This window comes from Globicephala melas, chromosome 8 (genome assembly GCF_963455315.2).
Source record: "Globicephala melas chromosome 8, mGloMel1.2, whole genome shotgun sequence".
NCBI classification, from domain to species: domain Eukaryota; kingdom Metazoa; phylum Chordata; class Mammalia; order Artiodactyla; family Delphinidae; genus Globicephala; species Globicephala melas.
The window spans coordinates 25,211,498-25,229,447 of NC_083321.1; the positions used below are offsets into that span (position 1 = coordinate 25,211,498).

The 17,950-nt window shown below is 38.9% G+C and overlaps 1 protein-coding gene across 4 annotated transcripts; it reads right to left on the reverse strand.

The window, feature by feature from the left end:
• Positions 1-316: 316 nt before the first annotated feature.
• Positions 317-17,148, reverse strand: DEPDC7 (DEP domain containing 7). Of its 4 annotated transcripts, none has more exons than XM_060304419.2 (10): positions 16,788-17,146; positions 11,018-11,049; positions 8,713-9,103; positions 6,758-6,885; positions 5,757-5,946; positions 2,641-2,852; positions 1,419-1,561; positions 1,116-1,241; positions 932-1,010; positions 317-611 (listed from the first exon to the last, which is right to left on the reverse strand). In XM_060304419.2, the coding sequence occupies exons 2-10, from the start codon at positions 11,022-11,024 to the stop codon at positions 418-420; spliced, it is 1,470 nt and encodes a 489-aa protein (XP_060160402.1). In that variant the 5' UTR covers positions 11,025-11,049; positions 16,788-17,146; the 3' UTR covers positions 317-417. The 4 variants fall into 4 exon arrangements, with proteins under 4 accessions (XP_060160402.1, XP_030720650.1, XP_030720649.1 ...); XM_030864790.3 differs by lacking the exon at positions 11,018-11,049 and adding an exon at positions 13,911-14,013 and having other exon boundaries at positions 16,788-17,143; XM_030864789.3 differs by lacking the exon at positions 11,018-11,049 and having other exon boundaries at positions 16,788-17,145.
• Positions 17,149-17,950: the final 802 nt, after the last annotated feature.

The following is a 17,950-nucleotide window of genomic DNA, read 5'->3' on the forward strand; positions in this document are numbered from 1 at the left end:
TACAGTTTATGGTAATTGACAAATTCACTGTAGCATAGCCTAAGTTTCTATCTTGTATCTTTAAGAAGTATACCTTTCAAGGTACAAACCATACTCCTATTAACTTGTAATTACAGACTTCCTTACTGTTTAATACTTTCTTATATAAACACTGCAATGTCATATCATTTAAATTCCTAGGATGTTCTATTAAGTGTCGTGCACAATAATTATAAATCAACCCACCTAAAAGAGGTCAATACTTAACAGCAATACACCATCTAATACTCAGTTTCAGACACAAAAAGTTATACAAAAAAGTTTTATTAAGTACAGTTTCATATCTAGAAGAACATCCAATATTACAATGTGATTGGATCTTTAGGATACATTAATTTATTCTTAAAATACACAAGTTATATACAGACACTGGAACACTCAGTCCCCAAAATACTCAATAAAGATGTCTGGGTGACACTTATAGAACTGACCTAGCAATTTTTTCTTCTCTTTGGCAGAAAGTTTTGAATCCTCATCAATATTTTTTAGTAAATTCATTAGCTCATCCTTGGTTGTCTTCCTTGTATGGTCAGAATAATCACTTTGATCAATTCTCTGGCAATAAATATATCCTTCAAGTTTAAAAGTAAAAAGTTCAGTTAATGAATCTATTCCTCAGACTTAACTAGAAAAATCAAGCAACACTTTTATACTTATATATATTTTTCCCCATTTTGTAAAATGCATGTAAAGATGCTAAGCACTGCTGACTTTCGAACCCTGTCAAGTTGCTTTTTGAAATAAGGAGGCTCTCAGCTAAGTCTGGATGGCTCTGAGGAGATTAATTAGAGTCTAGTTGAAATTAAAGTACAACTACTTACAGCAAAACACTTTCAAATAAACACCAGGAATTTATCCTCATGAGACATGGAAGTAGTATTTCTCAGATTACCTGTGTCTCTGTTTGGATCTCTCCCCTTCTGAATGTCCATGAGCTTAACACTGACAATTTTATGTAGAGTTCCAGGAATCTTAAAAAAAAAAAAAAAAAAAAAAAAAGATGGAACATTATTCAAATGCATTTTAATCTAGTGATCTATTACATAAGATCAACTTAACTACTTTCAGAGTTTTACCTTAAAAACATCTTTTTGATGATCCATTAAAAAGAGTACCAGAAGATCAGTTTTGCCTTTGGATAAATTTTTATTGTCAACAATAGCTTTTGAGAATATCCTTTTCACAACCATTCGGTTGTCACTCTATAAAAATAAAATAACACACACCCAACGGTATATATTTTTAAGAATTGTAATATAAAAGGGAATGTTAAATATTAATAGCTACTATCCATTTCAGCATAATTCATGCTGATGACGGATATGTCCTATAAATATTACAGATACTGAATACAATTAACATTTAGACAAAAGACTTACTTCTTTCTGTAATTTCAATTCAGAAGGATGTGCTGCAACAGCCATGAAATACAGTAGTCTTCTAAATTCTTCTCTATTTTGGGAATCCAAAAGCTTTAGAAAGAGCTGAGTAGCTTCTAATGCTATTTCAGTCTTCCCATTCACTTCAGTCAAAAGAAAAAAAATGCTTTTAATTTTGACCAGACACGACTATATCAAAGGGAACAAAATTCAAGTCAGAGCTTATGCTAATCAGTAAACTTATCCAAAATGATGTTCAAAAGCAAAACAAAAAGACTAGGAATTACAATGAATGACCAATACCATCAAGAAAGCCTGTACTTGGGACTTCCCTGGTGGCACAGTGGTTAAGAATCCACCTGCCAATGCAGCGGACACAGGTTCAATCCCTGGTCCGGGAAGATCTCGCATGCCGCAGAGCAACTAAACCTGTGCGCCACAACTGCTGAGCCCACATGCCACAACTACTGAAGCCCGCGTGCCTAGAGCCCATGCTCTGCAACAAGAGAAGCCACCGCAATGTGAAGCCCATGCACCTCAAGGAAGAGTAGCCCCTGCTTGCCGCAACTAGAGAAAGCCCGCACGCAGCAACGAAGACCCAACACAGCCAAAAATAAATAATTAAAAAAAAAAAAGCCTATACTCAAATTGGCCAGTCCTAAGTCCTTGTTGTACACAAATCTTAAGATGTTAAATCTAACTTGGTTTGTAAATAAATTCTCAGTCTATGTTTTCCAATAATTCACTACATTTCGAGGGTACACTTTGTATACAGTACTGATGTATCCAACTCTACCTGAGAAAAATAAAGGATTCTCTGAAACCTGCAACTTGTTTTCAACAAGCCATATGGAACAGTCTGGCTCACTGGTACAGAGACAAAGCAGAGTGTCTGCCATTGTGAAGAGAATGAAGGGGGAATGGTGATAGTGCTGATAACACTTTCTGAAAAAGAGAACTGCTACTCTATGCTTATTAAGCTTCCAGTGAATGAGAGCAGCATTCTCCTGTAGCAACCAGAAGTCCCTGAATAACTTCAGAGCTTATTAAAGCCTCTTTCCAAATGAGGCCTAGAAGTTTTGGAAAAAACACACTTTCCATGGATTAATCCAGATCCACTCTCAGCTTGAAGTAGTACCATTTTGGTTAATTTTGAGGACAAGTAACGTTTTCCTGTTCCCTCCAAAAGAGAAATTCTTGTATCCAGTAACATCTTACTTACCTAGGAGTTCTGCAATTCCATTATGAACATCAGATAGGTGATTTAACAGAGGTTCCCTACTACTGTAATATTTGCTAATGGCATCAAACAGAAGTTCTTTCACTAAGTCTGTTCTATCTGGTTGCTCAGGAAAGTTTCTGCTTATGTCTACAACCATCTGGTCTGGAAGGTATTCCAAGCAGTCAATTGCTGAAGAAAGCCACTCATCTTCCCTATGGGAGAAAATAATTATTATTTTAAAAAGCAAAGGATAACCAACATACACTCAGTACCTAATTTACTAGCTATTTCAAGTTTCCTACCAGAATAAATCTCTAAACACCTAGATAAAGAGATGTGTAATTCTTTTTAATATATAGTTAGATCATGAATCACAGATAAAAAGTTGGGTTTAATATGTCTTTTTTTTTTAAGTGAAAACAGAATCCATCCACTACAATATAGGCCTGAGAAAAACATCAAAATTCAAACTCTGCTCCTTAAATTTACTATGGAGGTCCAGAAACTCTAAGTTGCTTGCTCAGGGTCCCAGGTAGGGCTAGATCCCAGATCTGACTCTTAGACCAGCATTTTTCTAATATAGTATTGCTTACTTCAAAGCTCTGTGTATGATCTATCATCTCTGACTTTGGCTAGAAGAGAATACAGGAAGATAAGGTACGGTTTCAAAATAATTAACTATTAATTACCATTTCTAATAAAATGCCAGTTGGGTAACTTAAGAAAATTGCTACATTTCAAGGAACAGAATGACTAAGTTTTTTTTTTAATGTCTTTATTGGAGTATAATTGCTTTACAATGGTGTGTTAGTTTCTGCTGTATAACAAAGTGAATCAGCTATACATATACATATATCCCCATATCTCCTCCTTCTTGCGTCTGCCTCCCACCCTCCCTATCCCATCTCTCTAGGTGGTCACAAAGCACCGAGCTGATCTCCCTGTGCTATGCAGCTGCTTCCCACTAGCTATATCTATTTTACATTTGGTAGTGTATATATGTCCACGCCACTCTCTTACTTCGTCCCAGCTTACGCTTTCCCCTCTCTGTGTCCTCAAGTCCATTCTCTACGTCTGCATCTTTATTCCTGTCTTGCCCTTAGGTTCTTCAGAACCTTTTTTTTTTTTAGATTCCATATATATGTGTTAGTATACAGTATTTGTTTTTCAATTTCTGACTTACTTCACTCTGTATGACAGTCTCTAGGTCCATTCACCTCGCTACAAATAACTCAATTTTGTTTCTTTTTATGGCTGAGTAATATTCCATTGCATATATGTGCCACATCTTCTTTATCCATTTATCTGCAGAATGACTAACTTTTAATATTCAATTTGTTAATATATATAGTTTAAAAAAAAATCATGTCCTCCACTGCTGTGGACTCAGGACAATTAATTCTGCCACCACCCAGGTCATATCATTTCCTCTAGTCATCAGCTTCATCATAAGATGTAGACAGATGAACTTTAAGGTCAATTTCTGATTCTGTACTTAAAATTTAAGGTAATCATAAATTTTTTTCACATGTTACTTTAGATTGTAGAAATGTAATTTAAATTCTTGTAGAATAATAAGCTTCCTCTTTATATAGAGTTCAATAAGTAGTATGTTGGGATTAATTTTTTCACATAAGGGTTTAAGGTACCTTTTGACATTCAATTGTTTATTAATAATTCATTAGAATGCAGAAATGGTAAAGTATAGTAAAAATATAAGTTGTATTCCTTTCAAACATTTGCATCTTCCTAACTACTGGAACACTATCTGCTAAGGCAAAAATCACTAAAAATTAAACTAGAAAATACAAGATTTTAACATTTAATAATTTTACTTAGGGGAAGAGTTTCAAGGTTATAAGGAATATAGAACTCCTCCTTAAGGAAAAATGAAATCATAATTCCCTTAGCACCTGGAGTTAAGCCTTCAAATTTTTAATCAGGAGAGTGTAGTCAGAGGTGAGAGCAAGAGTTATTCCATGATGTTTCTTCAATAAAACTAGTTAATTTAAAAACATACTTAGTTGTTTTTAATCATTATTTTTAATATGGTTGTAAAACTAAATATAATGGCAGAACTAATTCTTAAAAGAGGACTCATGTATGAACAGTATAGTAAACTCAATATAAAATAATAGATTTTTATCACAACAACCAGGAAGTTGGTGATGCAATAAATATATATATATGCTTAACTTATAATAATACATATGGGATAAGTATATATTCTTTTTTTTAAACATCTTTATTGGACTATAATTGCTTTATAATGTTGTGTTAGTTTCTGCAGTATAACAAAGTCAATCAGCTATATGTATACATACATCCCCATATCCCCTCCCTCTTGCATCTCCCTCCCACCCTCCTTATCCCACGCCTCTAGGTGGTCACAAAGCACTGAGCTGATCTCCCTGTGCTAAGCGGCTGCTTCCCACTAGCTATCTATTTTACATTTGGTACTGTATATATGTCCATGCCAGTCTCTCACATTGTCCCAGCTTACCCTTCCCCCTCCCCTTGTCCTCAAGTCCATTCTCTACATCTGCGTCTTTATTCCTGTCCTGCCCCTAGGTTCATCAGAACCATTTTTTTTCTTTTTAGATTCCATATATATGTGTTAGCATATGGTGTTTGTTTTTCTCTTTCTGACTTACTTCACTCTGTGTGACAGTCTCTAGGTCCATCCACCTCACTACAAATAACTCAATTTCGAAAAACACATATTTAATACACATTCTAGAAGACTATAAAAGCATATATAGTCAAAGGAGTCTAAGAATTTGACAAATCTGTTCATTTTGTTCCAGGTCCGTTTGAAGACCAGACAGCTTTAAGAGAGCAGACAGCCCTACATTTTAACAAAGAAGATGGAACATAATAATTTTCTTCACTTGATGTGCAAGTGAGATATATGTGAAACAAAAATGAATATGAAAAATAATGACATTTAAATCTCGGTAATTTTGACCAAGGTAATTTTGTTCATTTTTCCCAATACTGATAATATCAATTGACAAAGCATATCTGATTGTATGGACAGAAGAAGTCAAAAGATTATCTTAAAACTAATATCTTCCTATAAACACACTCAAATTATTATATGTATTTCCACATACTGAGATTCACTGTAAGCCTTGAGAATCCCTCGATCCAGATAGTTCCTGTTGCTGACCAAGTCAGGCTGCCTCTTAGGTTGAGTAACTTTAGGTACCACCTCTTGCCGTTTGAGGAGGGAGTCAAGGAGTGGAAGGTCTATAAGTTGTAGCAGACGCCCAACTGTTTCTTCTTGCCATACTTCATTAACAACTGCACAGGGAAAATAACAAGGGGAAAGGTAACGATTAATAGTTACTACATGCTCACCACAATATCTGCCTAGGCAGGTCTAAGCTAATAAACTTGTGGCAAAAGAAAAAAAAAAGAAGAAGAGAGAGAGTCAATTTTATGAAGTAGTTTCTTATAACAAAGTAAAACAATTCAAGATTTGTTTAAAGTGTAGGAGAACAGACTTTGGACAACAGGAATTCTTTTCATTTTTGTACTGTAAAAAGCAATACGGCTTGATAAGAGATCAAGTCATATAACATGTTAATAAGGACCTTGGAAGAAAGAATGATTCATTCAATCTGAAAACTGGTTTGAAACCATTGGCTGCAGATTATTCCGCTCAGGGTTTCCACAAATGGGATGGGGGAGGGAAGGTGGAAATCAGTCATTAAAACCACATTCCATTGCCACAGACAAGGAAGAACATATAACCCTGTTAATGTTTTAATATAATTCTCAAATTTTTATTTAACCTAATAAAATTTTAGGGAAAGATATATCTGAGAGCAGATTTCAAATAAATTTTTTAAAATCTGCATGTAAAACATTTCAGATTTGAATCTCTGCCAGCTGATAGGACAAAAGTCAGTGTTCCAGAATTGCAACACTGATCTATTTGTTAAAGATAATAGACCTCTGTTAAAACTTAATATAAACAGCTTTAATACACAGTGTGCTCTTTCTTTATGCTCTGAATATCTAAATTCTAATAAAGGTTAAGATTGAAAAAATTTAAATAACTTTATTTGAAGTTAGTCTTCTATTTCTTCCTGTATCATCTTTAGCTTACCTTGTGGAGACAAGTTTGCAGAGATATTTACGTGAGGGGATTCGGCAGGCTTTAAACTCAGATTTTCCCACAGATCCTCTAAACTTGCAGATTTGATATCAGAGGACTTAAATAATGCATCTGCATACCTAAAATGAATTTATTTCATAAATTCCTGTTTACTAGTAAGCCTACAGAAATATTTTTGAATCTGAGAGCTAAGTTTCTAGAAAGTTTATGTATTTCAGAGCAAAAACATAACAAATACAAATTCTAAGAGTAGAATGAAATATAAAAACATCCCACCTTCTTTCTCAAGCCTGAATATACACACTCTACATAAATTCTCCTTTGAGCATTTAGATTTAAGTAATTCAATGACTAAAACGTTAGTCGCCAATTTTAAAACATAATCAAACACAGTCAAACTTCATTATGCTTACTGTTTTTATTAGTTCTCTCTCTTTCTGGGGCATTCTCTGGTAGATAGTGCTCAAATACAGAACTATAATGTCTTATTCATAATTCTGAAACCCAAAAAGCTTTATAAAACTTAAAGTTTATTCAGAATTCATATAGTGACAAAACCTGTTCTGAGACTATCACAGCCTTTATCTATCCCAGTTAGTGTGAATATTTTCACTGCAGAAATACTAATGTGTTTGATTACCAGATGCTATCCCAGACCCCTCTCAGAGTGTGATCTAGTAAATGATATATGTACATAATGACCTTTCTAAAATCTCCAAAGTTCCAAATTCCTAAACGCATTTGTTCCCAAAGGTTTCAGATAAAGCACATGGACCTACATTTGGAAAGTACTGACTGTGCCCTACCTTATTCTCCTACTTCCTTCTTATATAGAGAGAGGTAAATTTTATCATGTTTTAGAGTTTAAAAAAACATTTGAAAGTCAATACACTAAAACTCTGACTTTGGGTCAGATCTGAATTGTAAGAGCTTCAATTACGTGGTCACCTTTTCAAAGCTTAGCTGAGGGGAATAAAAGGGAGAAGTTTTATCTCATGACAAATAACTAAGTTAGCTATGCACTTATCACCTACACCCATTTCAATCACTGGGTTCTACAATTCTGTCCCCCAGGCTCCCTTTAAATGACTCCTGCTTCTCCACCACTGCTGCCTACTTCCCCCTCATCTGTAGACCACAATATTCCAAGATTCCTCTCCCCATTAGGCTGTCCATATAGCTGCTTAAAATACAATCTCATCATGCTTAACATCTTTCTGTGGCCTCTCCAACATCTGTGTGATCACGTGCAAACTCCTTAAAATGTCCTATGAAACTTTCTGCATACTGGCTCCTTTCATATTTCACATCTGCTATTTTCTGGATTCTAGCGACAACCCACCTGCTTGTCTTCACCTCTCCTGTTCTCATACCACTTAGTGTATAAACTCTCTAACATTTTTTATACTCTAATTGTAACCTGAAGCAGAAAAATCAAAGTTTGTTGATGGTTTCTGCTAAATATATGAACAAACGAGAATTCTAGGAGATACCAAATAAACAAAGGTTTGCTCTACTTTATCAAATTTACCCACAGACCCAGATTTTAGCCTAATTTACTGTTCCAAAAATAACAGACAGTCAGCATCTCATTAAAAAGTAGACAAGGGCTTCCCTGGTGGCGCAGTGGTTGAGAGTCCGCCTGCCAATTCAGGGGACACAGGTTCATTCCTCCGTCCGGGAAGATCCCACATGCCGCGGAGCGGCTGGGCCCGTGAGCCATGGCCGCTGAGCCTGCGCGTCTGGAGCCTGTGCCCCGCAACGGGAGAGGCCACAGTAGTGAGAGGCCCGCGTAACGCAAAAAACAAAAAACAAACAAACTAACAAAAAAAGTAGACAAAATCCTGCCAATATCCCCCCTGCCAATATTATGAGACACGCTACCTACTGCACTAAAGAGGCCCCTCCCCCTGCCAATATTAAATGAAAATCTAACATAGACTAACCTGGAAGGTGAAAACAGTTTGTTCTCTTTGCCTAATTGACTGTCTTGGTTAGGTATCGTTGTGAATCTATAAAGGCTGCAACTACTATCTTCAAATGTAGGTTTTTTGTCTTTTCCAAAGACTTTGGTCGGAACTGCTTCAAATACTTTGTAGTCCATAAGTGCTTGACACACTCTCACCACTTTGGCCCGAGGAATATCTACATCACCAAAGTATTTATTCTGAATTAGGTGAGAAAAAATGACATCCACAGCTTCCGAACCAACAAAACAGTCATTGTGTCTTTTTAAATGATGCCTTCGTTTTTTCACCTCCACTTGTGTTTGAAGAGTGTTTATAATGCTGCTCCATACGTATGTGGCTCCAAATGGCTTCTGGGCTACACTGAAACCTGGAATGGGAAAAATCACAGTTACCGCACTCATTTGTAATAAGGTCTAAGCAATCCTTAAGCAAACCTCCAAAGTTATTAATAAGAAACAATTATGAGAGCAGCTTATTATTGAAATATGAAATTATTAGTAGCAACTCATTAAAAAATGTAGTGCTGAGCCTGCGTGTCCGGAGCCTGTGCTCCGCGACGGGAGAGGCCACAACAGTGAGAGGCCCGCGTACCGCAAAAAAAGAAAAATGTAGTGCCTACTATATGCTAAACACTGTTCTACGTGCTAGGATACAAGAGTGGGCAAAATAAAGTCCCTGTTCTTATAGACTTATTCTTTGTGGGAAGATACAGACACTATGTATATGTTAGATCAGTGCCAAGAAGAAAAATAAAGCCAGGTAAGAAAGAGAATGGTGTTTTAGATAGGAGGTCAGAAAAGACCTCTTTGACATGGTGATCTCATGGGATCTCCAGGGAAGTCCCAGCAAGATTGTTTTTAATTATCAAAATTATATTTTAAAATTCCAGGGCTTCCCTGGTGGCGCAGTGGTTGAGAGTCCGCCTGCCGATGCAGGGGACACGGGTTCGTGCCCCAGTCTGGGAAGATCCCACATGCCGCAGAGCGGCTGGGCCCGTGAGCCATGGCTGCTGAGCCTGTGCGTCCGGAGCCTGTGCTCCGCAACGGGAGAGGCCACAACAGTGAGAGGCCCGCGTACCGCAAAAAAAAAAAAAAAAAAAAAAAAAAAAAATTCCAGATACTTCATAATTCATTACTAAACAAAGAAGGACGTAATGGATGCTAGTTTTCCAAATATGTGAGCAGTTTTAAGAACTGAATTATGGAGACTCAACTAGATAAATCAAGCTGAAACTAGACTTACTACTGGTACTGTATTTAGTCTCTACTGAGTAGAGCCACAATCATGCACTGGATGGAATCTCAAAATATGTCCAGGTCATTCCCCTGGTATCCAGAACTAGGAGTAGCTGTACTGTTTCCAGCCACTATGACTAAATAAAAGGAGGATTAGCATTTAATATTCTTAACTTCCTAACATACCAGAGATTATAGCTGAGATTTAAATGAACTTAATGTCTGTTCTTTAGTCTTTTTTCAAATCTTCATTATATTAATAGTAGCTAACATTTGAGGACTTACAATATGACTCTGCCTTCTCTCATTTAATAAACTGATAAACTTCTCTAAAATAGTTATTAATAATCCTATTTTGAAGAAATTGAGGCTCAGTGAATTAAACAAACTTACCTTCAGTATTTTTTTCCCCCTCAGTTTTACAGATAGTAAATATATACTAGCTTTTCTTAGTACTTAAATATAAATATATTAAAAGTAAGTCAGGGCTTCCCTGGTGGCGCAGTGGTTGAGAGTCTGCCTGCCGATGCAGGGGATACGGGTTCGTACCCTGGTCCGGGAAGATCCCACATGCCACGGAGCGGCTGGGCCTGTGAGCCATGGCCGCTGAGCCTGCACGTCCGGAGCCTGTGCTCCGCAACGGGAGAGGCCACAACAGTGAGTGGCCCACGTACCACAAAAAAAAAAAAAAAAAAAAAAAGTAAGTCAGCAGGACTTCCCTGGTGGTGCAGTAGTTAAGAATCCCCCTGCCAATGCAGAGGACATGGGTTCGAGCCCTGGTCCGGGAAGATCCCATATGCTGCAGAGCAACTAACACCATGCACCACAACTACTGAAGCCCTTGTGCCTAGAGCCCATGCTCCACAACAAGAGAAGCCACCGCAATGAGAAGCCCGCTCACTGCAACGAAGTGTAGCCCCCGCTCGCCGCAACTAGAAAAAGCCCACGTGAAGCCACAAACACACAGTGCAGCCAAAAATAAATAAATTAAATAATTTTTTTAAAAAAAGCTTTGAAAAAAAAAAGCAGATAGTTTTAGCATTTACCTTCCATTGAAGACTTGGATTAACTGAAAGAGCTTTAAGTGAGCCAATGAGATTAAAGAAACAAACAAAAAAAACAACTTTAAGATTTTTGAATCCTTAACCAAGCTATTTAAAAACACTTAGTAGTCATTACACCTAAAATAAGATAGTTATCATAATTCTATGATATATACTATCCATAGTACACAGGAAAGGAAAATAAGCAAGGTTCAAACTTGTAGAGCTCAGATTGCCTATTAAGTACCAACAAAACAGACTTCTGGGCTAGTAATATTAAAGATGAAACACATAAATCATAACAGTTGAGCTACAAGTAAGTTAGCATAAAAACCCTAAAAGATAAGGCTGACTCAGTTATTAATTTGAGATCAATAAGACAACTGATGGGGGTGAGAGCCTCAATGATGTGAAAAAGGCTAATCTTCACAGAGGCATTAAGAAATAAAGAATATATTTCCCCATATTAACTTGCTGTTTAAATATGGAAAATCAGGACGTCTTGCAGGTTGGATAACAAAGTATAAAAGATTAAAGAACAGGTTAGAGCAGGATAGTAGGCACCTGTGAGCCATACAATGTTTCCAGAGTTCTCCAGGAATAATATAATTCAGCCCTTTCAGGTCCCCTCTGTTCTCACTGACCATTAATTCCCAACCATTGCATCCTGGTTGCAAATATCCTGGGATATTTCCCCTTAAGCATCACCACCCGTAGACCCAAACTAACTCATGTTCGTACAGATATTTTAATACATAATCTACCCTGGACTTGACGAGTAAATGTGCCAAAACCCACACCAGGATAACCTGTTTTTTTAATGCTGACTTCACCAGTTGAACATAGATCCCCCACATGCTGATTTGAAACTTCTTATTGATCATCATCTAAGAGCTGAAATGAACATTGGTATTGCTGACCATGGCCCAGGAAGATGAATTATTGTGACTTCTAAACAGGATTCGAGAGACCCAAAGTATACAATGAATGTTTTGTAAGTCTAGCAATCAGAATTTAAGCTTCAGCTTGTCCTCAAACTTCACTTGCATATGAGCTTGACAATTCTTTAACATTCATCACTGTCTGCATCTTGATGCTTCTTTGTTTACATTTGGTTAAGCATGTTCTAAAAGCATCATGACCTAATGATCAAAGTCTAGAGACCAGCTGCGATAACCCTGAAAAACAGACTTAACTTTTATAATTTGTTTTCTTCATTTACTGATACAAGAATTAAACACTATGTTTAAGGTATGTTTCAGGTCTAAACTGCTGATTTGCAGGACTTTAGAGACTAAAATTGTATCTCTTTCCATTTAGACATGGTCATTGAACACCAAACAAAATATGTAAGAAATGAAGCATAGGAACAAATTTGACCTGTCGAATAAAAAGCTTTGAGAAGCTATCAAGAGGCTCAGAAACTGTTTTAAACTAGATCTATAACATACTACACATGCTCTTGAGCACTGTATAAACCTAGGCTACTTAACATTCAGTTTTCAAGCAGGCTCTTCTTTATCTGTGTGAAAACAATAGCTATTTTTCAAAAGCAAAGACCCATCCTTTGCATGTGTTTGAAATCTACCAAAAAAGTTTACCAGCCATAAAAAAGTTAAACTTCTAATATTGGACTTATGTGTATTTGTGACACTACTAATAATCATCTTTACTGGGCTTCCCTGGTGGCGCAGTGGTTGAGAGTCCGCCTGCTGATGCAGGGGACACGGGTTCGTGCCCCGGTCCGGGAAGATCCCACATGCCGCGGAGCGGCTGGGCCCGTGAGCCATGGCCGCTGAGCCTGCGCATCCGGAGCCTGTGCTCCGCAACGGGAGAGGCCACAACAGTGAGAGGCCTGCGTATCGAAAAAAAAAAAAAAAAAAAAAAAATCATCTTTATTTCTAAAAAGGTACACTAAATAATCAAGTTATTATAATAATAATTCCTTAAAAATCAAGTCATAAGGCAGATAGGTCAAGAAATTACATTTACTTATTAAGTCACAAGGGGATAATCAGCATCAACTATGGCCCTGCTGTGAAAACCAATTTAAGGGTGAAAACAATTCTATAATCATTTCAATCAGTGAGATTATATTAACTCCTTAGAAGATCAATAGGCACATTATAAAACTGGATCCCACTGTAAGGTAAACATACACACAAGAGTTACTAAAACATGCTACTTCTAAATGAATATGTAACAATTGTATTTTCAATTTTGGACATTACACTGCCCCCACCCCCAACACACACAAAAGAAAAGAATTCAGAGAGCTCATGTTAGGCAGTTTTGCACAAAACTTAAAGAAACAGTGAGCTAGTGCCTTATTTCATTCAAATTTCCTTATACTTCACAGAGGTTCAAATTATTCAATACTTGTTAGTTGTAGATTACTGCCAACTATTAAAATATTTTAAAGAAGGGTTAACACAGTGGTTCTAGTGGGTGATTTTACTCCCCCCGGACATTTGGCAATGTCTGGAGCCATTTTTGGTTGTTATAAGCTGAGGGAGAAATGCTACGGATGTTTAGTGGGTAGACGGGCCAGGGACACTGCTTAACATTCTACAGTGACAGGCCAGCTCCCGCAACAACAAAGAAAATGTCAGCAGCGCTGAGGTTCAGAAACCCTAGGTTAATTGAATACTGTTTAGACATGGAAACTTGTGTTAATGCAGCAGGCACAGTGCTAGGTTCTGTGAATAGAAAAAGACGAGAGTGTGGGTTCTGGAGTCCCAGAGAACTTGGTTCTCTATTCTTGGCTCCATCATTACTAATAATGCAATCTTGGGCAAACTGCCTAACTTTTCTGGTGCAAAACAGAGTTAATTCCACTGCTCTCAGTTACTGTGAAGGTCATCTAAGATATATATGTAAAGTGGCTGGCACGTACCCAGCAATTAACAGACGTATAAAAACGAAAGGGGAAATTGTCTCAATCTAGAAGAGCCGAAGGACATGTGGATTCACTGTAATGTAATATACTGGATGGGACCCTGGAACAGAAAAAGGATATTAGGCAAAAACTAAGGAAACCTGAGTAAAAGTATGGACTATCAATATCGGTTCACTAATTGTGACAAATGTATTACACTAAATGTAAGATGTTAATCATAAGGGAAACTGAGTGAAGGGCATATGGGAACTCTAAGCACTAACTTAGTGACTTTTTGTAAATCTAAATCTATTCTAAAAATGTTTAAGTTTATTTAAAAAGTTAAAAAAAGGAAGGTCTCTTTCTTCCTCTTCCTTTCTTTGAACTAAGAAGACACAGTCCCCACCCTCAAAGAGTTTACCCTCTACCTATTCATACCACTTGGATGATGAGGTCAAGTGCTGAACAGTAGTCAGTCAAATAAAGACCACTAGCAGGCGAGATGACAAATGTGACACATACCAGAAGATTTAACTCCTCATCAGAAGATAACAAGTATGTAAAATCCTAAATCATTTAGGATTTGAGAGAATTTTTCTTAAGAATTATTTTTTTTCAAAAGAGGTTTTAAAACATTACTCACAGAATTGTTAAGACAAAGGAAAAGGACTACATTTATTAGACATTAACCAAAACGTCATGAAAATAGATAAATGTAGAGAGCTGTGCTTTGAGTGTTAAAACTAGGCAGATGTGCTGAGTGGGGAAAACTTCCTATACGCCAGTATCAATACTGCAACACTTTTACTGCATATTGGTTTTGGTAATCCAAAGTTTGTTTTCCTCTTACACAGCATTAGAGATGTCATGCTGAAGACTGACATTGCCTCTGAAAAGAAGGCTGCAGGTAAACTACGTAAAATAAATAAAGAACAATTTTAGAATATGTTTAGAGAACTATTAACAAAAGTAGGCACTGGCCCCTGCTTTAATTCATACAGATTAATGAGATAGCATATGGGAAGTACTTTGAGCTCCCTGGAAAAGTGATACCAGGTGAATTCAAAGAATTAGGTTACAGTATAAAGGGATAACAGGATAACATACCACTTTCTTGCTTGTCTATATTAAAAGACAAATTTCTTCAAATTACTTACTAAAGGTTAGCATGCAGACTTTATTTCTTCTACATAAATCAGGTCCCTGGTTGTTACAGCCCCTTTAAACTATGGAAGGATTACTAATAGGTAGAGGAACAAAAATACAAAGCTGCTTGCCAGAGGACACAGAAAGAGAATGGCAGGGAACCAAGAACACAGGCTCCCATTACCATGCTCGCTAGGACTGTGACAAGGCAACTAAAGAGTGGGAAGGGGGATGAACATAGGATAACAGGTAGGGTTCCAACTGTAGCAACCAAAACAGATGAGAAAACACACTGGGCCCTTCTCTGCCCACTGCACCTGGTGTGCAGAAGACAGTGGTCCTTTCCTTGGGTTCAAATTCGATGACCAGCACTTCAACTCTTCCCTCTGAGAGTCATCTACTTAATTTTGAATACATATTCCCTTATACGAAGCACCTGTTCACTAATGACCAAAGCTCAGAACAGGAATTTCAGCTGTTAGAGAAGACAGGACTTTCAATCACACACAATTTGGCAATTTCTTTCACCCAGAAAGTAAGCCTAAAGAATTCTCAAGACTGTTTCCAATATTATTTGATTTTACATTCCTAAACGATGAAGTATTTCCCTTCTCTTCACACTGTAAACACTGGAGAAATTCTGAATGTAGCCATCATGCGCTTATTTGAATCCTTTTAATTGGAGAGTAAGATTAATATTAAGATCGTTCTTAGAAAAGTACAAATGAAAAGTGGTTCTCTATCACAATTTATCATTAGCATTTTGAAGATTAAAAGGAGCATCACTAATTGTAAGTTAAACAGAAAACTGGGGGCACTGAGATGCACCCAATTTGTCCCACGTCAATCCACTGACCACTGTCATCTTGAGGAAGGAGTCACAGTTTCACTGGTTTGCTTTTACAAATGAAAGGCTTAATAATAAGGGAACTAATTCCTACAGCAACCCACATTGTAGCTACAGAAAGGGGGGAAAGTTGTAACTTCTCTAAAAGGAAAACAAAAGAGCCAAGTATTATCTGTACCCCTTAACTCTATTAACTGAGACGTAGGGTATGCTAAAATCGGAATTTTAGAACCGATCATCCGATTCCGTTCAATTGTTTGGACATTTAAAGAAACCAAGATGTTAGCATACTAACATCCTAAGTAACCTGCCTCCAGGACATGATTAAGCTGGCAAAATTCACCAGTGTTTCTTCTTATCTCATGCAACCATTGAAAAGGAAAATCAAAAACTTCTACTCATTGAAATACTGCTTATCCAGGAAGTGTAACTAATAAATACCTTTTATGCCAAGTTCCTGCCGGTAGAACTTAATGTAACAGAAACCTCTCACCACTCCCAGGAAGAGTTTGGGCAACAAACTGGGCAACAGAGGCACTGGGCCCCTGACCATATTGTGGAGTCAAGGTTTGTGGCTGAGACAGTAACCAGTAGTGATGTGCAGCACGTCTGGAGACCTACTGCAAGCGCCCGGCACGCAGCTGGCGCACAGACTAGTGCGCGGTGAAGTTAAAAGTCCGGGTAACTTAGGAGAAAGCTGGCTGCGAGGGCACCAGGGTCCGGCACAGCAGCTCACCGGCGGGGGCGCCGGCCCGAACGGCCACAGCTGTGCGGAGCTCTCGGAGGCGGCCGCGGACCTAGCTGTACCTGGCGAGATGACCCGCCCGCGCGAGAACCTCAGCCTGCGCCCCCCGCCCGCCCCGTGACCCCCAGCGTTCCCAGACCGGGTCCTCGACACCTACTGGGAGGCCTCTGCGCGGGACTCTGGAAAGCCGTCAGGTTGAGAGCCGCCGCCTTCTCCCGCACCGTGGCCATGGCCGCAGCCGCGCGTACACCGCCGACCCAGACTGCCGCACAGCGAAGTGGATGGCAGCGCAGCGGCCGCCAGTTAACTGGCCCGGGATGGGGCGGGGCTTCCGCCAGGCCCAGTCCCCGCCCTGTGATCGGCCGCTGCGCGCCGCATGCCGCCGCCGGTCACGTGCAGGCCGGGGCCGACTGTAACCTGAGGCCCCGCGGGCGAGGAAAAGGTGCGGACCCCGCCTTCGAGACAGCCAGGTGGGAAGTATTTCGGGGTGCTGCGCCCTGCGAGTCCGCGCCGGCCGCTCTCTGCCCGCATCCCACCCCCGCCGTCGGCACAGCCCACGCGCAGGCAGAGGTATGCGCGCGGCAGGCTCAGACCAGCTGGGTGCAAAGCGCGTCCCGCCGTGGATTAGGTCTGGGGCTCGGCCAGCTGTTTAACTGTCTTGGGCTTCTGTGTCCTCACCTGTGACGCGAGGGCAGTATTAGTATCCGCTTCGCGGAATTTTTTTAATGAAGATTACACGAACCAATTCATGTATTTTAGTTGTTGGGTCTGGAACATACGTGCTTAAAATTATGTCACGGTGATAAGTGCCTCGAGTTTTTCACGCATCCCCACCTGTAAAGAACAAATCTTTATCTGTTTCAGGAGAGCAATGTCTAGAGGTCACAGTCAGGAGGGCAGCTGGCTGGCCTTGGGGCTGGCTGCCAAGGAAATCGGTGCGGCCTCCAAAGTAACTCTGGGTCAGGTGGGTAGGGACAGAGTTAGGAAAGAAGGGAAGGGGGCTGTTAAGGGGAATTTGAAAACAGGGAATCCAGGGATCCAGCGCTGGGGTACCTCTGAAAAGATGAGTGGCGTAAGAGACCGATAATTCAATTGTCAAATACTTAACCACTCCCCGCTCTTTTTTTTTTTTTCAAATTTGGGGATTTTGCAATCATGTTAAACCTTTGGTACATATAATAAATGTCTTCTTAGAAGGAGGATGCCTGCGTGATCAGGTTATAAACCAGAATGTTTTTTTAAAAAAATTTATTTTATTTTACTTTTGGCTGCATTGGGTCTTCATTGCTGCGTGTGGGCTTCCTCTAGTTGTGGTGAGTG

Excerpts from the sequence above, each read along its gene's own strand:
- DEPDC7 (XM_030864789.3), bottom strand. The coding sequence starts at position 16,860 with ATGGCCACGGTGCGGGAGAAGGCGGCGGCTCTCAACCTGACGGCTTTC. Across the intron at positions 1,562-2,640 it reads TGGAATTGCAGAACTCCTAG|TGAATGGGAAGACTGAAATA; the intron begins GTAAGTAAGATG and ends TTTTGACTGAAG. Across the intron at positions 1,011-1,115 it reads ATCAAAAAGATGTTTTTAAG|ATTCCTGGAACTCTACATAA; the intron begins GTAAAACTCTGA and ends TTTTTTTTTAAG.